At 52.0% G+C, this 25,658-nt stretch overlaps 1 protein-coding gene across 1 annotated transcript in view; it reads left to right on the top strand.

Annotated features, from left to right (window-relative positions):
- Positions 1 to 25,658, top strand: part of lrrk1 (leucine-rich repeat kinase 1) — a 246,870-nt gene that overhangs the window by 92,246 nt on the left and 128,966 nt on the right. Inside the window, exons 8-11 of the mRNA XM_072468809.1 lie at positions 1,214 to 1,341; positions 2,296 to 2,459; positions 18,748 to 18,885; positions 24,034 to 24,146. Of these exons, the coding sequence (XP_072324910.1) occupies positions 1,214 to 1,341; positions 2,296 to 2,459; positions 18,748 to 18,885; positions 24,034 to 24,146 (543 nt within the window). The remainder of the gene's footprint in view (positions 1 to 1,213; positions 1,342 to 2,295; positions 2,460 to 18,747; positions 18,886 to 24,033; positions 24,147 to 25,658) is intronic.

Below are 25,658 nucleotides of genomic sequence, written 5' to 3' on the forward strand. Positions count from 1 at the left end.
GGTCTTGTAGTGATGCAGAATCGTCAACAGGTTCAACTGAGCAAAGCCAACCTTAGTTTTTGGCTTTCTCAATTAATTGTAAATTAACCTCTGAACCTGGTGATCTGTATGAACAGTGCCTCAATGGGAGTACTCTGCCTGTGAGTTAGATTGCTGTGGGTTCCAGTCCCACTGTCAGAGCACAGCCTCTCCAGCGCAGTGCTGAGGGAGCTCCGCACTCTCTCAGCTGCTATCATTCAGATTCAATGTTTAACCAATGCCATATCTGCTTCCTTGCAGATGGATGTAAAACATGCTATGGCACTGTTTCAAAGACGACTAGCGGAGTTCACCCCACTGTCCTGGCCAATATTATCAACATAAACAGAAAGGCCATTATCACGTTACACATTGCTGTTTGTAGGAGTTACTGTGTACAAATTGTTCTCACATTACAGCAGTAACTACACATGAAAAAAAACCTCAATTAACTGTAAAATGCTTTGAGATGCCTGGTGGGTGTGAAAGAGGTCACATAAAGGGAAGTCTTTCTATCTTTTTAAAAATAAATTTAGAGTCCCCAATTATTTTTTTCCCAATTAAGGGGCAATTTAGCATGGCCAATACACCTGACCTGCACATTTTTGGGCTGTGGGGCTGAAACACACGCAGACACGGGGAGAATGTGCAAACTCCACACAGACAATGACCTGGGGCCGGGATCGAACCCAGGTCCTCAGCGCCGTACGCAGCAGTGCTAACCACCATGTCACACGAAGTCTTTCCATCTTTAAAGTTTTTTAATAATTATCTTTATTGGTGTCACAAGTAGGCCTACATTAATACTACAATGAAGTTACTGTGAAAAGCCCCTAGTCGCCATACTCTGGCGCCTGTTCGGATACACGGAGGGAGAATTCAGAATGTCTAATTCACCTAACAAGCATGTCTTTCCGGACTTGGGGGGAAAACCGGAGCACCCGGAGGAAACCCATGCAGACACTGGCGAACGTGCAGGCTCTGCACAGACAGTGACCCAAGCCGGGAATCAAAGCTGGGACCCTGGAGCTGTGAGGCAACAGTGCTAACCACTGTGCTACTGTGCCGCCCATTTAGAATCATCACAGATAAGTCTCAGATCTGGGACTCTTTGGAATCAAGCATGGTGTTTTGAGGTAGAGATAACAGAGCGATTGGTGCTCACAATGGAATTAACATGTTTACATTTCCGCAGCATACTGGAGATTGATGTGTCAAGGAACCAACTGAGCTGCTTGCCTGCTGGCTTCTTACACCTGTCAAAGCTTGAAAAGCTCCTAGCTTTCACCAATTTACTGGAGAAGTTATTTGATGAGGAGAAAGGTACAGAAATCTTAATCTGAGAAAATATCCCAAATCCTGTGTGATTGGTCAGCTAAATGGATGATTCCTGGTTGGTTACTGTGTGATTGGTCAGTTAAATGTTCAATTCCTGTGTGATTGGTCAGTTAAATGTTTGATTCCTGTGTGATTGGTCAGTTAAATGTTTGATTCCTTTGTGACTGGTGCTATGGGCCAGGGTTTAGAGAACCCCAAAGTGTATCTTGGAGTTCACCTGACCCACAACGTTTAATAGATTGTGGTATGGGGAGCACACGGCCCACTCTACAGGTGTGATACAGCAGAAATCGAAAAATATTTTTCAAAGCAAAACAATGTTTATTCTATGAACTCAAGTTAACCTTTTTAAAACACCGTGAACATCTTAGCAACCATCAATTCAAATACAACACCCAAAGAATACAACACTAAGTAATCCTTAAACTTTCCTTTTAACATCCATCACACATTAAAAAAAAACTTTTAACAGAAGCACATCAGGTTTAGATTCACTACTGAGAACAGTTATCACTCTGAATTCACCAAATGATCAAGAGATATGGCAGAGAGAACAACATTACACATTCTTTGGTTGGCTGCAGCTCCAACACTAAAACGAAACCAAAAAACACAGACACACCCAAGCTTTTCTCAAAGTGAAGCTAAAAGCTGACAGACACTCCAGCTCCACCCACACTCTGACATCACTGCAGTAATAAACACCCATTTCTTAAAGGTACACCCACTACAGTTATTCTATAAAAAACATCCATTTCTTTAAGGCAATCTCACATGACATTGGTCAGTTAAATGTTCGATTCCTGTGCGATTGGTCAGTTAAATGTTCGGTTCCAGTGTGATTGGTCAGTTAAATGTTGGATTCCTGTGTGATTGGTCAGTTAAATGTTGGATTTTTGTGTGATTGGTCAGTTAAATGTTTAATTTCTTTACCTCCAGCCACAAATTGGATTGGATTGCGGAAACTGCAGGTGATCGATATTTCTGACAATAAACTCGAGCTTCTGCCCACAACGTTCCTGCACTGCTTCAAGTCCCTCAGCAGCCTAAGAGTGTCTCGGAATATACTCAAGTACTTTCCTGAACCCTGGGCCTGTCCTTTGGTGAGTACTATTTTACTGAATTCACAAAGAATTTGTTTAAAGCAATAACAAAAGGTTGAGACGGAGTTTGGAATAGAACCAAGTTTAAATCAACCTGCTGTGGAGAGCAATGACTTTATCATAACCAGATCTGATATTGAGAAAGTGAGCCATGGCCACAGTGTTTCTAGTCATGAAGGGAACCAGCGGCTAATCTTTAAGATAAGGAACTAACTTTAACTAAACTTCGCACATAGAATAGACTGTTACCCAACAGATTCAATGAAGTCCCTTGAACTATTTGAAAATAGATCCCTGATCTGAGTTTGGGTTGGGGTGGAAGAAGTTCAAATGTTCAATGGGGTGGGCTTAAATGATGGGCAAACCAGACAGGTCAAAGCTCACTCTAACCTTTGTTAGCGTATCCATCACTGCCCCCAGGAACTTGTCTAAACTTAGTAGATTCTGGGGCAGCCACTGTCTGTTGGGAATCTGTATCAGAACGTTATGATGGTCAGTCATACTCAATCACCTTGGTCCAGACCCAGTACTACATTTCTCCTCAGATTTTATGGTTTTTAATATCAGACTTTCCCTGTTGGTAAGGATAAGGAGCTATAGGGCTTTGTGATTTGAGTGATCTACTTTGCCGTCTGTTTGTAACATGTCTCTGCGACTACTCACAAACGTACATCACCAAGGCGGCAACCTTGTTTTGATCTTGAGGCATTTACTCAAAAAAACCTCAAAATGAAACCTTGTCCAGCTCTCTTGTCCCAAATAGACAAAGATATTCCAGGGACCAGGAAACCCGCTCACCAATCAGTGGGGTTTGCCATGGTCTTGGCCTACGTTCGTTCCCTGCCTTCAAAACCCAGAACCCAGACTCACCAAAACGGAAAGACTTGTATCTACGTAACACCTTTTACAGCCTCAGTCTGTCTCATTGTGCGTTACAACCAGTGAAGTGCCTTTGAAGAGTTACAATGCAAGATCTGAGCAGCAAAGTTTAGACGCAGCAAGATCAACAACAAAAAACGGCAATGGGGTAATGAGAAGGTAACCTGCTTCTAGATGTTGGTTGAGGGATAAATATTTACCACGGCACTTTGGAGAATTCCACTGCTGTGTTTAAAATCTTAGATTTCTGTTGAAACCTCTGGTATCAGAAAGTAAGAGGTCGCAGGTGGAGAAACAGTTCTGGATCTGACCAATTCCCCTACCGGCCTTCCCGAACAGGTGCCGGAATGTGGCGACTAGGGTTTTTCACAGTAACTTCATTGAAGCCTACTTGTGACAATAAGTTATTATATAAATCTGTCACCGCGGTGAGGATTTCAGCTCAACAGTGGGCCGGTTTTGGTATATGTCCAACATTGCCAGCATTGTGTTGAGCATAGAACATAGAACATACAGTGCAGAAGGAGGCCATTCAGCCCATCGAGTCTGCACCGACCCACTTAAGCCCTCCCTTCCACCTATCCCCGGAACCCAATTACCCCTCCTAACCTTTTTGGTCACTAAGGGCAATTTATCATGGCCAATCCATCTAACCTGCACATCTTTGGACTGTGGGAGGAAACCGGAGCACCCGGAGGAAACCCACGCACACACGGGGAGGATGTGCAGACTCCGCACAGACAGTGACCCAAGCCGGAATCGAACCTGGGACCCTGGAGCTGTGAAGCAATTATGCTATCCACAAAGCTACCGTGCTGCCCCTATGTTGTTGCCATTGCAGAGACCTGGTTGAGGGAAGGACAGGATTGGCAGCTAAACATTCCAGGATTTAGATGTTTCAGGCGTGATAGAGGGGGAGGTAAAAGGGGTGGAGGAGTTGCGCTACTGGTTAGGGAGAATATCACAGCTGTACTTCGGGAGGTCACCTCAGAGGGCAGCGAGGCTATATGGGTAGAGATCAGGAATAAGAAAGGTATTATATGTATTACGTGTTGTCCTCGTCTTCATCACCCCTGAGTGGAACCACTGGGAGGATGGATCCTCCTGGGGCGGGGGTTGCGGTTAGGTTCGCTGGGGGGAGGATGAGTGGCGCAGGGGTGAATGAGGCAACTGGAGGGGGGGGTGGGGAGGTGTCGGGTCGGGGGCCGTGGGTAGGGATCCAGCGGGTGCCAGGTCCCAGAGGGAGACTGTGTCCTGGCGCCCGTCGGGGTGTGCCACGTAGGCATACTGCGGGTTTGCGTGTAGGAGGTGGACCCTTTCGACCAAAGGGTCCGACTTATGGGTCCGCACATGCTTGCGAAGGAGGACGGATCCAGGAACTGTCAGCCATGTTGGGAGCGAGACCCCGGAGGTGTCTCCTGGGGAAGGCAAAGAGACGTTCATGGGGGGTTTCGTTAGTCGTGGTGCAGAGGAGCGATCTGATGGAGTGGAGCGCGTCGAGGAGGACCTCCTGACCACGGGAGACCGGGAGATTTTTAGACCGCAAGGCCAGCAGTACGGCCTTACAGACTGTCCCGTTCTCCCTCTCCACCTGCCCGTTTCCCCAGGGTTGTAGCTGGTCGTCCTGCTCGAGGCAATGCCCTTCCTGAGCAGGAACTGACGCAGCTCATCACTCATAAAGGAGGATTCCCAATCGCTGTGATGGTAGGTGGGGAAACTGAACAGAGTGAAGATACTGCAGAGGGCTTTAATGACCGTGGCAGAAGTCATATCCGGGCACGGGATAGCGAAAGGGAACCGGGAGAACTCATCGACCACGTTCAGAAAGTACGTGTTGCGGTCGGTGGAAGGGAGGAGCCCTTTGAAGTCCATGCTGAGGCGCTCAAAAGGCGGGAGGCCTTCACCAGGTGCGCTCAATCTGGCCGGTAGAAGTGCGGCTTGCACTCTGCGCAGGCCTGGCAGTCTCTGGTGATAGTCCTGATCTCCTCAATGGAGTAGGGAAGGTTGCGGGCCTTGATGAAATGGAAGAACCGGGTGACTCCTCGATGGTAGAGGCCATCGCGGAGAGCCCAGAGTCGGTCCACTTGTGCGCTGGCACATGTACCGTGGGATAGGGCGTCAGGGGGCTCGTTGAACTTCCCGCGGCGATACAAAATCTCGTAATTATAGGTGGAGAGCTCAATCCTCCACCTCAAGATCTTATCGTTTTTGATCTTGCCCCACTGTATTATTGAACATGAAGGCAACCAACCGTTGGTCAGTGAGGAGAGTGAATCTCCTGCTGGCCAGGTAAAGCCTCCAATGCCGCATAGCTTCCACAATGGCTTGGGCTTCCTTTTCAACAGAGGAATGCTGAATTTCGGAGGCATGGAGGGTGCGGGAAAAGAAGGCCACGGGCCTACCCGCCTGGTTGAGGGTGGCGGCCAGAGCTACGTCCGGTGCATCGCTCTCGACCTGGAAGGGGAGGGACTCATCGACCACGTGCATCGTGGCCTTGGCAATGTCAGCCTTGATACGGTTGAAGGCCTGGCAGGCCTCAGCCGTCAAGGGAAAAACTGTGGAGTGAATGAGTGAGCGGGCCTTGTCCGCATAGTTAGGGACCCACTGGGCATAGCAGGAGAAAAACCCCAGGCATCGTTTCAGGGCCTAGGGGCAGTGGGGGAGGGGGTGCATGCGGTCGGGGTCGAGCCCAGGAACTCCAGTTTCACGACATAGCCAATGATGGCTAAGTGGTCGGTGTGGAACACGCATTTCTCCTTAATGTACGTGAGATTAAGGAGCTTGGCGGTCTGGAGAAACTTTAGGAGGTTAGCGTCGTGGTCCTGCTGATCTTGGCCGCAGATGGTGACGTTCTAGGTACGGGAAGGTGACCCGCAGTCCGTACCGGTCCACCATTCGGTCCATCTCATGTTGGAAGACCGTGACGCCATTAGTGATGCCGAAGGGAACCCTAAGGAAGTGATAGAGGCGGCCATCTGCTTCGAACGCAGTGTATTGGCGGTTCTCCGGGCGGATGGGGAGCTGGTGGTCGGCAGACGTCAGGTCCACTGTGGCAAAGACCCAACACTGTGCAATCTGATTGACCATGTCAGATATGCGTGGGAGGGGATACGCGTCGAGCTGCGTGTACCGATTGATGGTCTGACTGTAGTCAATGACCATCCTGTGCTTCTCCCCAGTCTTTACTACTACCACTTGGGCTGTCCAGGGGCTGTTGCTGGCCTCAATGACCCCTTCCCGCAGAAGCCATTGGACCTCCGACCTGATGAAGATCCTGTCCTGGGCACTGTACCGTCTGCTCCTGGTGGCGACAGGTTTGCAATCCGGGATGAGGTTTGCAAACAAGGAAGATGGATCGACCTTAAGGGTTGTGATGCCGCATACGGTGAGGGGGGGTAGGGGTCCGGCAAATTTTAAGGTTAAGCTTTGGAGGTGGCACTGGAAGTCCAGGCCGAGTAACAGGGCAGCGCAGAGGTGGGGGAGGACGTAGAGCCGGAAGTTGCTAAAATCTACGTCTTGGACGGTCGGGGCTGCGATGCAATATCCCCGGATTTCCATGGGATGGGATCCGGAGGCCAGGGAGATTTTCTGGGTAACGGGTGTACGTGAGGGAGCCGCGCCTTACCGTCGTGGGGTGGATGAAGCTCTCTGTGCTCCCGGAGTCAAAAAGGCAGGACGTCTTGTGCCCATTGATTTTCACCGTTGTTGCGGTCACGAGGTTGCGCGATCTGCGGCAGATGCTGGGAGGCCCCGGGCTGGTCAGCGGTGGTGGGGGTAGCAGCAGGCGATGAATGGCCAGACGAGCTTCCAGACGAGCAGGGGTTCTGAGGCGCCGTCCAAATTGGCGCCGAAGATGGCGGCGCCCACGGGGCGCGCATGCCGGGCAGCATTAATGATGGCGCCGCCCACGGGCTGCACGTAGCCTGCGGGGATGAAGATGGTGGCGCCCACGGGCTGCACATGTCTTGCGAGGAGGAAAATAGCGGCGCCCCTGGGTCGCACGTGGGTGGGGGTGCAGGAACACTGGGCCTAGAAACAGCGGTGACCGACCGGGCCTGGCACACAGAAACAAAGTGTCCCTTCTTTCCTCATCCGTACAGGTTGCGCTCTGCGCCGGGCAGCGCTGCCGGGGGTTTTTGTTCTGCCCGCAAAAGTAGCATTTGGGCCCCCCGGGGTTGGCTGGCTGCCACGCGGCACAGGGTTGCGGTGGGCTTGTGTCGGTAGCTGGTGGGGCCCACGATGCCCATGAGGGTGCCGTGCGGTCGGGGGCGTACGACTGGACGTTACGGGAGACCACTGTTAATGAGTTCGCGAGCTGCCTGGTTCCAGCAAGATCAAGCGTACCCCCTTCCAATAGGCGCTGGCGGACGTACGCAGACCTCATGCCCATAACAAAGGCGTCTCGGATTAAAAGTTCTGTGTGCTGGACTGCCGAAAGTGCCTGGCAGTCACGGTTCCTCCCCAGGATGAGCAGGGCACACCAGAAATCGTCCAGAGACTCACTGCGGCGTTGCTGTCTCGTGGACAGGAGGTGCCTGGCGTATAGTTGATTGACTGGCTGAACGTGATGTCCCTTCAGGAGCTCCATCGCTTCTGAGTAATTGGGCGCATCCCGGATGAGAGGAAAAATGTCAGGGCTCACCCGTGAATAAAAGACTTGGAGCTTCTGCGCATCTGAGGGTTCCTCAGCGGATGTTCGGCGGTAGCTTTCGAAGCAGGTTAGCCAGTGGTCAAAAGCAGACGTAGCGTGGCAGCTTGAGGGCTGAGCTGCAGGCGATCAGGCTTGATGCGAAGCTCCGTCGTTTTAAAAATCTTGCTCCTTAAATTGATGCACTATCAATTACTACAAAGACGAGAGAAGTGGAATAATCGAGGCTTTATTGAGCAAAGATGTTGTGCCTCCTCTAGCTGCTATCAGAATGGCTGCAGCACCGACGAGCACACACATTTATACGCCACCTACTGGGTGGAGCCAGCAGGCAGGGATTTACCCATGTACCTCTAGAATATTTGTCTTACCGTAATACATATACTAGAGATACATGGGTAAATCCCTGCCTGCTGGCTCCGCCCAGTAGGCGGCATATAAATGTGCGTGCTCACCGGCTCTGCTGCCATTCTGGGAGCAGCTACAGGAGGCACAACATCTTTGCTCAATAAAGCTTCGATTATTCCACTACTCTCTGTGGTAGTCGCCACTGTTTGTATATATGACGTATATGAGAAGTAATACGGTAAGGCTCCTGTACTACAGGTACGGGGGTAGATCCTTGCCTGCTGGCTCCGCCCAGTAGGCGGAGTATAAATGTGTGTGCTCACCGAGCTGCAGCCATTTCAGCAGCAGCTGGAGGAGGCAACACATCTCTGCTTAATAAAGCCTCGATTACTCTCAACTCTCGTCTCGTAATTGATAGTGCATCAATTTATTAAGCAGAGCTTTTACAGCGATGGACCTACGCATCAAGTCAGATTGCCTGAAGCTGCATCCCCAAGCAGACAACGCCACGTCGGCCTCCGACCATTGGCTAGCTTGCTTTGAAGCCTACATCGGATCAGCGACAGAACAACCCTCAGAAGCACAGAAACTCCAGATCCTGTACACATGGTTGAGCTCCGATATTTTTCCCCTTATCCGGGATGCACCCAACTACACTGAGGCCATGGCGCTTCTGAAAGGGAACTACATCCGGCCGATCAACAAACTCTACGCCAGGCACCTCCTGTCCACGCGGCAACAACTCCCCGGTGAGTCATTGGGAGATTTCTGGCGTGCCCTGTACGTCCTGGCGAGGAACTGCGATTGCCAGGCAGTTTCGGCCGTTGAACATTCCGAACTCCTAACCAGGGATGCTTTTGTTACGGGCATAGGGTCGGCATACATCTGCCAGCGCCTCTTAGAAGGGGGTACGCTCGACATCGCAGCGATCAAGAAACTCGCGACCTCACTAACGGTAGCCTCCCGTAATGTACAAGCGTATGCCCCGACCGTACGGTGCCCCCCTCCTGGACATCGTGGACCCCACCAGCGACCGCCCCCAACCAACCCCAAGCCTGCGCCGCGTGGCAGCCAACCAACCCCGGGGGGCCCAAGTGCTATTTCTGTGGGCAGACAAAGCACCCCTGGCAGCGCTGCCCGGCGCGGAGCGCAATCTGCAAGGCCTGCGGGAAGAAAGGACATTTCGCTGCGGTATGCCAGGCCCGGTCGATCGCTGCTGTAACCAGCCCCATTGTTCCTGCACCCCCCACGTGCGACCCGGGGGTGCCGCCATTTTCGTCCTTGCAACCCACATGCGGCCCGTGGGCACCGCCATCTTCCCCCCCATCAGACCTCGCGCGGTCCATGAGCGCTGCCATTTTTAACGCCGCCCACCGTGGGCGCCGCCATTTTCGGCGCCATTTTGGACGGCGTCTCCGGACCCCTGCTCATCAGGCACCTCGTCTGGCCGCTCATCGCCCGCAACCGCCGCCAACCAGCCCAGGGCCCACCAACACCAGCCGCAGCTCGCCTCCATCACGCTCGACCAGTCCCGGCCACACAACCTCGCAACCGCGACAATGACGGTGAAGGTCGATGGCCACAAGACACCTTGCCTTCTCGACTCTGGGAGCACGGAGAGCTTCATCCACACCGATACAGTAAGGTGCTGCTCCCTCGCGGTGCACCCCATTACTCAATGAATCTCCCTGGCCCCCGGATCCCATTCCATGGAGATCCGGGGGTACTGCACCGCCACCCTCACCGTCCAGGGCGTAAAGTTCAGTAACTTCCGGCTCTACATCCTCCCCAACCTCTGCGTTGCTTTGCTACTCAGCCTGGACTTCCAGTGCAACCTCCAAAGTCTAGCTCTGAAATTTGGCGGGCCCCTACCACCCCTTACTGTTTGCGGCCTCGCGACCCTTAAGGTCAACCCGCCTTCCCTATTTGCAAACCTCACCCCGGATTGCAAACCCGTCGCCACCAGGAGCAGACGGTACAGTGCCCAGGACAGGATCTTCATCAGGCCTGAGGTCCAGCGGCTGCTGCGGGAAGGTATCATCGAGGCCAGCAACAGCCCCTGGAGAGCCCGTGGTAGTTGTAAAGACGAGGGAGAAACACAGGATGGTCAGACCATCAATCGGTACACACAGCTCGACGCGTACCCCCTCCCACGCATATCTGAAATGGTCAATCAGATTGCACAGTACCTGGCCTTCTCTACAGTGGACCTGAAATCTGCCTACCACCAGCTCCCCATTCACAAGGCCGACCGCCAATACACCGCGGTTGAAGCGGACGGCCGCTGTTACCACTTCCTTAGGGTTCCCTTCGGCGTCACTAATGGGGTCTCGGTCGTCCAACGGGAGATGGACCGAATGGTTGACCGGTACGGACTGCGGGCCACCTTCCCGTGCCTGGATAACGTCACCATCTGCGGCCACGACCAGCAGAACCACAACGCTAACCTTTTCAAATTTCTCCACAACGCCAAACTCCTGAACCTAACGTATAACATGGAGAAGTGCGTGTTCAGCACCAACCGCTTAGCCATCCTTGGCTATGTGGTGCAAAATGGAGTTCTGAGGCCCGACAGCAAGCGCCCCCTCATGGAACTCCCCCTTCCCCACTGACCCAAGGCTCTCAAACGATGCCTGGGGTCCTTCTCATACTATGCCCAGTGGGTCCCTAACTATGTGGACAAGGCCCGCTCACTCATTCACTCCACAGTTTTCCCCCTGACAGCCGAGGCTCACCAGGCCTTCAACCGTATCAAGGCCGACATCGCCAAGGCCGCGATGCACGTGGTCGACGAGACCCTCCCCTTTCAAGTCGAGAACGATGCATCAGACGTCGCTCTGGCCGCCACCCTCAACCAGGCAGGCAGACCCGTGGCATTCTTTTCCCACACCCTCCATGCCTCCGAAATTCAGCACTCCTCCGTCGAAAAGGAGGCCCAAGCCATCGGTGAAGCTGTGCGACATTGGAGGCATTACCTGGCCGGCAGGAGATTCACTCTCCTCATTAACCAATGGTCGGTTGCCTTCATGTTCAATAACACACAGCGGGGCAAGATCAAACATGATACAATCGTGAGGTGGAGGATCGAGCTCTCCACCTACAATTACGAGATTTTGTATCGCCCCGGTAAGCTCAACGAGCCCCCCGATGCCCTATCCCGAGGTACATGTGCCAGCGCACAAGTGGACCAACTCCGGGCCCTACACGATGTTCTCTGTTACCCAGGGGTCACCCGGTTCTTTCCCTTCATAAAGGCCCGCAACCTACCCTACTCCATTGCAAAAGTCAGGGTGGTCACCAAAGACTGCCAGGTCTGCGCGGAGTGCAAACCGCACTTTTACCGGCCAGACCGAGCGCACCTGGTGAAGGCCTCCCGTCCCTTTGAACGCCTCAGCATTGATTTCAAATGGCTCCTCTCCTCCTCTGACCGAAACACGTACTTCCTTAACGTGGTCGACGAATACTCCAGATTCCCCTTCGCCATTCCATGCCCCAATATGACGTCCGCCACAGTCATCAAAGCCCTCAATAGCATCTTCACTCTGTTCGGTTTCCCCGCTTACATCCACAGCGACCGGGGATCCTCCTTTATGAGTGATGAGCTGCGTCAATTCCTGCTCAGCAGACTTCCGGTTGCGGCTATGCCGAGGTAGGTCGCACGTTCGGCAGCTCCCGCCAGGAACAGACTTTTGGGCTGTTTAGAGGGGCCCCAACGGCAATTGTTCGACGGCTCCCAGTGTGGGAAGGTGACAGCAAGGTTCCCCCGGCACTGTATGGATTGAACCAGGAGTGGAGCGGTTATAAAAGTGATTCTGGTGCAGCAAAAAGTGCGAGGGAGGAAAAGCAAGATGGCGACGGGTGGAGACCAAGCAGCGTGGGCACAGTGGTCGCAGGAGCAGCAGGAGTTCCTCAAACGTTGCTTTGCGGAGCTGAAGACAGAAATGCTGGCACCAATGAAGGCAGCGATTGAGAAGCTTGTGGAGACCCAGAAGGCCCAAGGGGCGGCGATCCGGGAGGTGCGGCAAAAAGCCTCAGAGAACGAGGACGAGATATTGGGCCTGGCGGTGAAGGTGGAGCCGCACGAGGCTCTGCACAAGAGGTGGCAGGTAAAATTTGAGGACCTGGAGAATAGGTCGAGGAGGAAGAATCTTTGGATTCTGGGTCTCCCTGAAGGAGTGGAGGGGCCCGATGCCGGGGCATATATGAGCACGATGCCCAATTCGCTGATGGGCGCGGGAGCTTTCCTGAGGCCCCTAGAGCTGGATGGGGCTCATCGGGTCCTGGCAAGGAGACCCAAAGCCAACGAGCCGCCAAGGGCTGTAGTGGTGCGGTTCCACCGCTTTGTGGACAGGGAGTGCGTCCTGAGATGGGTCAAAAAAGAACGGAGCAGCAGGTGGGAGAACATGGAGATCCGAATTTACCAGGACTGGAGTGCGGAGGTGGCTAAGAAGAGGGCTGGTTTTAACCGGGCTAAGGCGGTTCTCCATCGGAAGGGGGTGAAGTTCGGGATGCTGCAGCCTCTCACACGGGGGGGTCGATGGAATGGCGGGAGAGGCCGGGGTCAGTAGGAGTCAGCTGACTTACGGGAGTGTCATGGGGGAAGCAAAATGTCTAGATGAGGATCTAACGGGGGGAGGGGGGGGGGGGGGGGTGGCGGGGGACTGGGTTGCTGCTGCATTGGCCAAAGGGGAGCTGGAATTAGGAGAGGTAGTCGGAGCGGGGGTCCGCCGCCTGGGGGACTGGAGGCTGCAGGAGGCGCGGGCACGTGGCTGGCCTAGAAAAGGAGATGGCTAGTCGGCGGGGGGGGGGGGGGGAAGCGAGCGAGTAGCCCCCTGATCCGGCTGATAACTTGGAATGTGAGGGGCCTGAACGGGCCGGTCAAGAGGGCCCGGGTGTTCGCGCACTTAAAGGGACTGAAAGCAGACGTGGTTATGCTCCAGGAGACGCATCTGAAGGTGGTAGATCAGGTTAGGCTGAGAAAGGGATGGGTAGGGCAGGTCTTTCATTCAGGGCTGGATACAAAGAACAGAGGGGTTGCAATACTGGTGGGGAAGCGGGTGTCGTTCGAGGCACTGAATATTGTAGTGGATAATGGAGGTCGATATGTGAGGTGAGTGGTAGGTTGCAGGGGGTGCGGGTGGTACTGGTAAACGTATATGCCCCGAATTGGGATGATGCTGGATTTATGAAACGCATGCTGGGTTGGATTCCGGATCTGGAGGTAGGAAGCTTGATAATGGGGGGTGACTTTAACATGGTGCTGGACCCAGCACTGGACCGTTCTAGGTCCAGGACGGGTAAGAGGCCGGCTGCGGCCAAGGTGCTTCGGTGGTTTATGGACCAGATGGGGGGAGTGGACCCATGGAGGTTTGCCAGGCCGCTGGCCAGGGAATTTTTCTGTTTTCCCCACGTCCATGGAGCCTACTCCCGGATAGACTTCTTCATCTTGAGTAGGGCGCTAATCCCAAAAGTGGAGGGAACGGAATATTCGGCCATAGCCATCTCGGACCACGCCCCGCATTGGGTGGAGCTGGAGTTGGGGGAGGAGAGGGACCAGCGCCCGCTGTGGCGCCTCGATGTGGGACTGTTGGCAGATGAGGGGGTGTGCGGGCGGGTGCAGGGGTGTATTGAAAGATACTTGGAGGCCAACGACAACGGGGAGGTGCAGGTGGGGGTAGTCTGGGAGGTGTTGAAGGCGGTGGTCAGGGGAGAGCTAATCTCCATTAGGGCCCACAGGGAGAAGAGAGAGGGGAGGGAGAGGGAGAGGTTGGTGTGGGAGATTTTAAGGGTGGACAGGAGTTATGCAGAGGCCCCCGAGGAGGGGCTACTTAGGGAGTGACAGAACCTCCAGACGGAATACGACCTGATGACTATGGGGAAAGTAGAGGCACAGTGGAGGAAAGCGCAAGGGGCGGCGTATGAGTATGGGGAGAAGGCGAATCGGATGCTGGCACACCAGCTTCGTAAGAGGGAGGCAGCGAGGGAGATTGGTGGAGTTAGGGATAGAGGGGGGAATATGGTGCGGAGTGCGGTGAGAATAAACAAGGTATTTAGGGACTTCTATGGGGATCTGTACAGGTCTGAGCCCCCAGCGGGGAGGAGGGGAATCAGCTGAGGTTCCCGAGGGTGGAGGAGCAGGTGGCTGGGCTGGGGGCGCCGATTGCGCTGGAGAAGCTGGTTAAAGGATTGGGGAGCATGCAGGCGGGGAAGGCCCCGGGGCCGGGTGGGTTCCTGGTTGAATTTTACAGGAAATACGTGGACCTGCTGGGTCTGTTGCTAGTGAGGACTTTTAATAAGGCGAGGGAGGAGGGGACCTTGCCCCCAACAATGTCCAGGGCGCTGATTTCTTTGATTCTGAAGCGGGACAAGGATCCATTGCAATGTGGGTCATATAAACCGATCTCGCTCCTCAATGTTGACGCTAAGTTGCTGGCGAAGGTGCTGGCTACGAGAATTGAGGACTGTGTCCCGGGGGGTGATCCATGAGGACCAGGCGGGATTTGTGAAGGGTAGGAAGCTAAATACTAATGTGCGGAGGCTCCTCAATGTGATTATGATGCCCTCGGTGGAGGGGGAAGCGGAGGTAGTGGCAGCTATGGACGCGGAGAAGGCCTTCGACTGGGTGGAGTGGGAGTATCTTTGGGAAGTGTTGCGGAGGTTTGGGTTCGGGGAGGGGTTCGTCAGTTGGGTCAGGCTGCTATATAGAGCCCCGGTGGCAAGTGTGGCTACGAACCGGCGGAGGTCTGAGTACTTTCTGCTGTAACGGGGGGGAGACGGGGGTGCCCCTTATCCCCCTTGTTGTTTGCACTGGCAATTGAGCCGCTGGCCATGGCGCTCATGGAGTCCAGGAAATGGAGGGGATTGGTTCGGGGGGGAGAGGAACACCGGTTGTCATTGTATGCCGATGACCTGTTGTTTTATGTTGCGGATCCAGTGGAGGGGATGGCGGAGGTCAAGCGGATCCTTAGGGAGTTTGGGGACTTTTCGGGGTATAAACTCAACATAGGGAACAGTGAGCTCTTTGTGGTGCATTCAGGGGACCAGGGAAGGGGGATAGATGAGCTACCGCTGAAGAGGGCGGAAAGGAGCTTTCGGTACCAGGGGATCCAAGTAGCTAGGAGTTGGGGGGCCCTGCACAAGCTCAATTAGACACGGTTGGTGGAGCAGATGGAGGAGGATTTTAAAAGATGGGATATGCTGCCACTCTCACCGGCGGGTAGGGTGCAGTCGGTCAAAATGACGGTCCTCCCGAGGTTTCTCTTTGTGTTCCAGTGCCTTACCATTTTGATCCCCAAGGCCTTTTTCAAACGGGTAAGCAGGAGCATCATGGGTTTTGTGTGGGCGAATAAGACCCCGAGGGTGAAGAGGGTGTTTCTGGAGCATAACAGGGACAGGGGGGGACTGGCGCTGCCGAATCTATGTGGCTATTATTGGGCAGCCAATGTGGCGATGATCCGTAAGTGGGTAATGGAGGGAGAGGGGGCGGCGTGGAAGAGGCTAGAGATGGCGTCCTATGTGGGCACGAGCCTGAGGGCGCTGGTGACGGCACTGCTGCCGCTCTCGCCGACATGGTACACCACGAGGCCGGTGGTGGCGGCAACGCTGAAGACCTGGGGGCAGTGGAGGCGACACAGGGGCGAGGTGGGAGCCTCGGTTTGGTCCCCGATTCGGGAGAATCATCGGTTCGTCCCGGGAAGGATGGATGGGGGGTTTCGGAGCTGGCATCGGGCAGGGATTAGAGAATGGGGGACCTGTTTATAGATGGGACGTTTGCGAGCCTAGGGGCGCTGGAGGAGAAGTTTGGGCTACCCCCGGGAAACGCTTTCAGGTACATGCAAGTGAGGGCGTTTGTGAGGTGGCAGGTAGGGAATTCCCGCTGTTCCCGGCACAGGGGACTCAGGACAGGGTGATCTCGGGTGTATGGGTTGGAGAAGGCAAAGTTTCGGTGATTTACCAGGAGCTGAAGGAAGAGGAGGAGGCCTCGGTGGAGGAGTTAAAGGGCAAGTGGGAGGAGGAGCTTGGGGGGGAGATAGATGAGGGTCTGTGGGTTGATGCCCTGAGTAGGGTTAATTCTTCCTCCTCTTGCGCCAGGCTCAGCCTAATATAGTTTAAAGTTACTCACAGAGTTCATATGACAGGGGCGAGGTTGAGTAGGTTCTTTGGGGTGGAGGACAGATGTGGGACGTGCTCGGGGAGCCAGGCAAACCACGTCCACATGTTCTGGTCGTGTCTGGCGCTGGATGGGTTTTGGAGGGGTTTTGCGAGGACTATGTCCAAGGTGGTGAATGCCCGGGTCAAGCCGAGCTGGGGATTAGCATTATTTGGGGTATCGGACGAGCTGGGAGTGCAGGAGGCGAAAGAGGCCAGTATTCTGGCCTCACTGGTAGCACGGCGGAGGATTTTGCTATTATGGAAAGATGCGAAGCCCCCTAGTGTGGAAGCTTGGATCAATGACATGGCAGAGTTCATCATGCTGGAGAGGATAAAGTTTGCCTTGCGAGGGTCTGTGCAAGGGTTTTTCAGGCGGTGGCAACCGTTCCTGGACTATCTCGCGGAACGCTAGATGGAGGTCAGCGGCAGCCCAGGGGCTGGGGGGGGGGCTTCATTTGGGGGGGGGTCGTTTGGGTTAAGGTGGGGGGTTTCCCGATTTGTGTTTTCTACTGTTATATGGGGGGGTTATTGTATTTGGGGGAAATCCAATGTATAATTTCTGCTTGTTGTGTTTTTGTTTCTTTTTCTTGTTGGGGGCGGGGGGGGGGGTGGTGGTGTTTGTTGAAAATTTGTTGAAAAATTTGAATAAATATATTTTCAAAAATAATTCCTGCTCAGGAAGGGCATTGCCTCGAGCAGGACGACCAGCTACATCCCCCGGGGAAACGGGCAGGTGGAGAGGGAGAACGGGACGGTCTGGAAGGCCGTCCTGCTGGCCCTATGGTCTAAAAATCCCCCGGTCTCCCGCTGGCAGGAGGTCCTCCCCGACGCCCTCCACTCCATCTGATCGCTACTTTGCACTGCGACTAATGCAACCCCCCATGAACGTCTCCTTGGTTCCCCAGGAAGTCTCCTCCGGGGTTTCACTCCCAACGTGGCTGCTCCAGGATCCGTTCTCCTCCACAAGCACGTGCTCCTCCACAAGGCGGACCCGTTGGTTGAGAGGGTACAGCTACTACATGCAAACCCGCAGTACGCCTACGTGGCGTACCGCGACGGCCGCCAAGACACAGTCTCCCTCAGGGACCTGGCACCAGCTGGGTCCCCCCCCCCCCCCCCCCCCCCAACTGCCCCGGCGCCACCCATCCTCCCCCCAGCGCACCTCACCACAGCCCCCGCTCCAGGACGATCCGTCCTCCCATTGGTTCCACCCGGGGATGAAGATGAGGACTACACGCTCCCGGAGTCACCGGCGACCAAGCCGGCGCCTGCATCGCCACCGGGACTGCGGCGCTGACAACGGAGCATCAAGGCACCCGACCGGCTAAATTTGTGAACTTTTCCCCAAACTGTACACTTTAAAAATGCTCACATACATGTAAATAGTTTTGCACCACCAGGTTGGACTCTTTTTTAACAGGGGGTGAATGTGGTAGTTACCACTGTTTGTATATATGACGTATATGAGAAGTAATACAGTAAGGCTCCTGTACTACAGGGATAGATCCCTGCCTGCTGGCTCCGCCCAGTAGGCGGAGTATAAATGTGTGTGCTCACCGAGCTGCAGCCATTTCGGCAGCAGCTGTAGGAGGCAACACATCTCTGCTTAATAAAGCCTCGATTACTCTCTACTCTCATCTCGTCGTAATTGATAGTTCATCACTCTCGTCTTTGGAGTAATTGATAGTACATCAGTGAGGGTAAAAGCATGCCAGTGGGAAGAGTGGACTGGGGTCAGAGGTTGTAGATGGAATGCTGGGTAAAGATCGTTCTGGCCTGACTAACTCAGTACAGGAGCTATATTGTAAAGATTTATTCATATCCTTTGTATTAGTGGCTGCTCCCTGGTGTTGTGGTTAATAAGGTAGGCTAAAGTCTCCATTGTCCCAGGTGACCATCGGCTGCTTTGCCCTTTGAGGGGGAGAGCTGACTGGTGGTGATTTAACCAGAGGATCACCACACCTCAGGAGAGGGGCAAGGTTGAGAAGGTGGGCCAGTAGCGCGGATTCAATTCCCCTGGTTAATACAGCCACAGACAAGTCTTGTTCACTTCACAGAAGGTTTCTGCTCCTGGGGTAAGCTCATTTCAGCAGCATGCACACATTACTCAGCCAGTGATATCTGCGATGAATCAACCATGTTCACTGGATGGCTGATGGTCGATTATAACAAATATTTTGCCTCCGCCTCCCAATCGAAGAGGAAATGACTAAAGCTAATGGACGAGATGATTACATTTAAAATTCTTTTCTTTACCTCTAGAAATGTTGTAACGTTTCAGGCAATTTTCTGGAGTCCCTTCCGAGCACACTCTGTGTCTTCTGGAAGAATTATCTCAAAGAAGCAAATTTTTCTGACAATTCACTGAAGGAAGTGCCAGCAAACATCTTTGAGCTGAAGGTATCTGTACACAATTTTGGGATTTGTTTTCTGTTTAATGGTGGAAAATCGTAGAACCATAGAATTCCTAAATGGAGTCATAGAGTCATACAGCACAGAAAAGGCTCTTCGGCCCGTCGAGTCTGTACCGGTCAAAAACAGCCACCTAATTATTCTAATCCCATTTCCCAGCATTTGGTCCTTAGCCTTTGTATGCCTTGGGATCACAAATGCACACCTAAATGCATCTCAAGTGTATTGAAAGGTCTCTGCCTCCACCACCCTTTCAGGCAGTGAGTTCCGAATTTCCACCACCCTCTGGGTGAAAAAGATTTTCCTCACACCCCACCTAAACCTCCTGCCCCTTATCTTAAATTCATGCCTCCCTGATCATAATCCCTCCATCAAAAGGGAAAGTTTCTTCCTGTTTACTCTATTTCTACCCCTCATAATTTTATACAGCGCAATCATCTCCCCACTCAGTCTCCTCTGTTCCAAGGAAAACAATCCAAGTCTATCCAAACTCTCTTCATAACTAAAACTCTCCAGCCCAGGCAACATCTGGTAAATCTCCTCTGCACCCTTTCCAGTGCTATCACATCCCTCCGATAATGGGATTCCAGAACTGCACACAATACTCTAGCTGTGGCCGAACCAACATTTTATACAGTTCCAGCATAACCTCCCTGTTCTTAAACTCTATGCCAAGGTCAATAAAGGCAAATATGCCATATACCTTCTTAACCACTGTCGCCACCTGCACTGCTACCTTAAGGGACCGGTGTACATGCACACCCAAGGTCCCTGTGATCCTCGGTACTTCCCAGGGTCCTGCCATTTATCATGTATTCCCTTGCCTTGTTTGTCTGCACCACCTCACACTTATTCGATTGAATTCCATTTGCCAATGAGCAGCCTATCTGACCAGCCTATCAATTTCAACCTGTAATCAAAGGCTGTCCTTGTCACTATTTACAGCCCCACCAATTTTTGCATCATCCGCAAACTTACTGATCAACCCTCCTACATTCAAATCGAAATCATTTATATAAACCACAAACAACAAGGGCCCAAACACTGATGCCTGCGGGACCCCACTGACACAGGCTTCTAGTTACAAAAACACCCCTTGACTATAGAAACATAGGACACAGGAACATAGGAATTAGGAGCAGAAATAGGCAATTCAGCCCTTCGAGTCTGCTCCGCCATTCAGTCAGATCATGGCTGATCTCGTCCTGGTCTCAAATCCACCTCCCACCTGTTGTCCATATCCCTTCAACCCGTTTTTTATCAAAAATATATCTATCTCTTTCTTTAAACATTTAATGATTCAGATTCCACCGCACTATGGGGCAGCGAGTTCCACAAATTCACCACCCTCTGCGAGAAGTAGTTCCTCCTCAGCTCAGTTCTAAATCTACTACCTCTCAACCGTGACCTCTCGTTCGAGATTTCCCCACAAGGGGAACATTTGGTCTACTTTACCAATCCCTTTTAGTATTTTATATCCCTCGATCAGATCCCCTCTCATCCTTCTAAACTCCAGCGAGTATAAGCCCAAACTGTTAAATCTCTCCTTGTAGGTCAACCTTTTCATCCCCGGAATCAATCTGGTGAATCTCCTCTGAACTGCCTCCAATGCCACCACGTCCTTCCTCAAATAAAGAGACCAAAGCTGGACACAATACTCCAGATGTGATCTTACTGAGACCCTACACAATTGCAACAATACTTCTCTACTTTTGCACAGCAGTCCTTTTGCAATAAACGCTAACATTCCATTTGCCTTTTAATTACATGGTGTACCTGCATACAGACTTTCTGCGATTCATGAACAAAAACACCCAGATCTCTCTGCCCAGATGCATCTTGAATCTGCTTTCCATTTAGATAATTTGCCTTTCTATTTTTTTGGCCAAAATGGATAACTTCACACTTACCTACAGGAAACTCCATCTACCAAATGTTGGCCCAATCTCCTAGCCTATCTATATCATCTGTAAAATCTTTTTTCACTGCCTGCTTTCCTACCTATTTTGGTTTCATCTGCATATTTTGCTATGTTACACTCTGTCCCTGCTTGCAAATCATTTATATAAATTTTAAACAGTTGAGGCCCAAGTACTGACCCCTGCGGCATCCCGCTAGCTACAATTCACCAGCCAGAGAAGGACCCATTTATCCCGACCCTCTGCTTTCTGTCAGTCAGCCAATCCTCAATCCAATCTAGTACTCTACCCCAATTCCCTGTCCTCTGTGATCGCACCTTCTGGATCAGTCTTTTATGTGACACCTTGACAAAAGCCTTCTGGAAGTCCAGATATACCACATCCACAGGTTCCCCATTATCCACCTTGCTGGTTATGTCATCAAAGAACTCACACAAGTTTGTCAAGCATGACTAGGGCCGCACGGTGGCGCAGTGGTAGCACTGCAATCTCACGGCGCCAAGGTCCCAGGTTCAATCCCGGCTCTGGGTCACTGTTCGTGTGGAGTTGACACATTCTCCCCGTGTTTGCATGGGTTTCGTCCCCACAACCCAAAGATGTGCAGGGTAGGTGGATTGGCCATGCTAAATTGCTCCTTAATTGGAAAAAAATAATTGGGTATTCTAAATTTTAAAAAAAATTTTAATTAAAAAAAAAAAGCATGACTTACCCTTCATAAAACCATGCTGACAATGGTGGATTGAGCTTTGTCTTTCCAAATGTTCAGTCATCTCCTCCTTAATGATTTATTCCAGCAACTTCCCTACCACAGAGGTCAAGCTAACCGGTCAGTAGTTTCCTACTTTTTTGCCCCTCTCCCTTTTTGAATAGGGGATTTACATTCGCGTGTTTCCAATCCACCGGGACCCTTCCTGAATCCAGGGAATTCTGAAATATCATAACCAATGCACCCACTATCTCCACTGCCCCTCCCTTAATACCCTAGGGTGCAGGCCATCAGGTCCTGGAGACTCACCTGTGCTTAATCCCATCAGTTTACTCAATAGTGTCTCCCTAATGATAGTTATTGCACCAAGTTCCTCTACATTAACTGTAGTTTTTGGAAATGTTTTAATATCTTCTGCCATGAAGAAAGAGGCAAAATATTGGTTCAATGCTTCCGCCATCCCTGTGTTCCCCATTATTACCGCACCAGTATCATCCTCTAAAGGGCCAACATTTACTTTATATATTTATAGAAGCTTTTGGTATCAGTTTATGTTTTCTGCTAGTTCCCTTTCATAGTTCATGTTGGCTCTTTTAATTTTATTTTTAGTAACCGTTTGCTGAACCTTAAAGTTCTCCCAATCCTCCAGCTTACCACTAGCTTTTGCAGTATGATATGCCCTAGTTTTTGCCTTTATGCCTTCCTTGACTTCCTTGTTTAGCTATAGAATGTTTTTCTCCCTTTTACAATTCCGTTTCCTCTCAGGAATGTACTTTAATTGAGTGGTATTTAATATTCCCCTGAACATCCAACATTGTTCCTCAACTGTCCTATCCTCAATTATTTGTCCCAGTCTACTTGGGCCAACTCTTTCCTCAGGCCTGTATAATTACCTCTGCTCAACACTAAAACTCTAGTATGACACTTTGTCTTCTCTCACTTAATCTGGATTTGAAATTCTAGCATGCTGTGATCACTCCTTCCAAGAGCATCCTTAATGACAAAACTATTTATCAAACTTTCTTTGTTACCTACTATCACCCTCTGCTTCCTGCCACACAGCCAGAAGGAGGCCATTTGGCATATCAAGTCTGCACCGGCTGTCTGAAAGACCTACCTAAGCCCACTACTCCATCCTATCCCCGCAACCCCATGACCTCACCTAACCGGCACATCTTTGGAACTAAGGGGCAATTTAGCATGGCCAATCCACCTAACCAGCATATCCTTGAACTGTGGGAGAAGGCCGGAACACCCGTAGGAAATCCACTCTGACCCGGGGAGGACATGCAGACTCCACACAGTCACCCAAGGTCAGAATTGAATCCGGTCTCTGGCACTGTGAGGCAGCAGTGCTAACCACAGTGCCACCATGCCGCCCCACATTGGGAATTTCTATATAGTTTCTCCTCAACCATTGCATGTCAGTCCTATGATGATGTTGACCTGGAGAAAGGAATGGAGAATTGAATATATGTTTGCAGACTGCATTGAGATGAGAGACACTGTGAGCTGTGTAGCTGGAAGTTACAACGTGAGAAGTCACAGAGCCTTTGCTGCCACCTTGAGGACTGTGTTCAATTCTTGGCAGCAAACTGAACGCGAGAAATTGGCCTTGGAGAGGAGGCAATATGAATTCACCAGAAAAATAGCAGGACCAAAGAGGACAAGTTGCATAAAAATGCAATTAGAGTGAGGCTACTTAGGAGGGAAGTCAGGGGGCATTTCAGGACTTGGTTCGATAGATTTTTATCAGGTAAAGATATCAAGGTGCATGACCTAAAAGTGAATAAATGGGGTTCAGGGACAATCAGCTTTGATCTGATGAGTGTCAGTGAAAACTTGATGTGGAGATGCCGGCGTTGGACTGGGGTGAGCACAGTAAGAAGTCTTACAACACCAGGTTAAAGTCCAACAGGTTTGTTTCAAACACTAGCTTTCGGGCACTGCTTCTTCCTCAGGTGAAGGAAGGACCAGCGCTCCAAAAGCTAGTGAATTGAAACAAACCTGTTGGACTTTAGCCTGGTGTTGTAAGACTTCTTACTGTGAAAACTTGAGGGACTGATTGGCCTCCTGATTCTGTGTAATGTGCCTCCAGAGTAATAACGGCTGATTGAGAGGATTCCCAAGGAATGTCTGGAGCTGGTACGCTTCCCGTACTTCTTTCTACGTATAGCCCCTCCTGATGATGATCTTCCTTTGTGCTATTTCTGTCACACCCACATGTTACCCTTTAACGTACCAATTTATTGTACTTGCCTCTGATGAAGTGGTTTAGCTGGTGGATGGTGCTCAGATACCGCACCAATTCCTGTAATCTGACACCCGGACAATATCCCACCCTCCCCAACAACCATGACTTTCCCCCTCCTCTGCTCCAGTTCCTTGGCCCCTGTCCCCTGTGCGTATCACTGCAGTATATGCAACGTTGCTGTTTGTGCTTGGCGTATGTTCCTGTGTTACCCTGTGCTGTGATCTTGAACCACAATGACACAAACCATCTTATTGCAGGTCCTGAACTCTCTGAAACTGTCTGGCAATCAGTTACAATCACTCCCCTCCGTGGACAGGTGGCAATGCACTAATCTCAAATCACTTGATCTCTCTCGGAATCACTTTGGAAAGTAAGTACTGTCTAATAGAGTGTTTAAAATCAAAGAGGCTTTCTCCTGTTCCTATTGATAGTTTCAACCTCACATTAAACATGCGGGAGGTGAGGTGAAGGTGGGGGGGGAGAGGAGGGGGAGGAATGCGGGGGGGGGGGGGGGAGGAGCGTGGGGGGGGGGGGGGGGGGGGGGGGGGGGAAGAGAGCTTCCAGGATGCTGAGTGGTTAGAGTTAGGGCAGTGAGGTGAGGAGGGATTACCCACTGTTGACGTTGTAAATTAATGCCAATCCCAAGAGAAGGGGTTACCTCAACATTTCAATGAGGTCTTGCACCATTATAAGTGCCAATCCGAAGTGCTTGACCTAACTGTGCTCTCGGACCTGCGCTCTGAATGCCCAGTGGATGGATGATTGGAGCAGGTATGGAGGGAGTAATGATCTCACTCTGGGAAGCGATGGCTCCTGCACAAATCAGTTTGGATTTTGGATGAAGGACTCACAGAGATTGCAAGTGACATACTGGGCAGAAACCACGGGAAAACCTGGAATATCCGGCGCCCGAGTCATCCGACATGCCTCAGCCCCACATCACAATTTCAAAAGGAGGGAAAATGCAGCGAAACCATTCCCAAATTACATCCCAGTCGTGGCCACACCCCCAGCCTCACCCAGCTCAACCCAGCAGTTGTTAGGCTTCGTATCCTCTGTGCTTGTCTCTCCAGTGGGGCAGGCGAGTGGGGGAGGAACCTGCTAGTCAGATCACCCAGCAACCCACCAACAGCCCCTGCCCACACCCAGGCCTACCACTGTTTGTACCTTTCCTTCTCACCTTGTGGCAATGTTGCTGAGCCATTACAGTGAGTGTATGAGGATACCATCAGAATCGTGACGACGGCCCGGGAGATAACATGGTACAAGCACATGAACAGCTGACTTTACGCGACATGAGGTTTGTGCATAACCTTGGGCGCAATCTTCTGAAAAGGAACAAAGTCCCTGAGCGCGCAAGTTTAGCCGCGTGTTTCCTGGCACTCGCAGTGTCGAGAAACACCTGGCTATTGAACACGGCTTGTGTTGAATAAGGAGCCTGAATGGGGAACTCGCGGATGAGGTCGCACATAGCCTCGTTTTTTACAACGGGGAGCTCCGCTTGCTGGAACTCCCCGTTGAAGCGAGAGACGGCGTCCCGATCTCCAAGGCCCTTAAAGGAATACCCCCCCCCCCCCCCCCAGCCTGAACGCACTATGGGAGGGTCCCCAAGCCCCCCCTGTGCCCACGCTGGGCAGCCCCAACTCAATCGCACTCGCGCACAAAAATGCCAGCGTGGCACTTTGGCAGTGCTTCTGCCAGCTGGCAGTGCCACCTGGGCACCTTGGCAGTGCAAGGCTGGCAGCCAGGTGGCACTGCTAGGGTAACCAGGTGGCACCAGCAGTATCAGAACACGACCCTGCCCAAAGTGTATGCAGCTGGTGGCCTCCGATCCCCTTGGAGACCCCCATGGGTGTCTTTCCGTCTGGTCTCCATTTGTGGA

The sequence above is a fragment of the Scyliorhinus torazame genome, chromosome 12, assembly GCF_047496885.1.
Source record: "Scyliorhinus torazame isolate Kashiwa2021f chromosome 12, sScyTor2.1, whole genome shotgun sequence".
In the NCBI taxonomy this organism is placed as follows: Eukaryota; Metazoa; Chordata; class Chondrichthyes; order Carcharhiniformes; family Scyliorhinidae; genus Scyliorhinus; species Scyliorhinus torazame.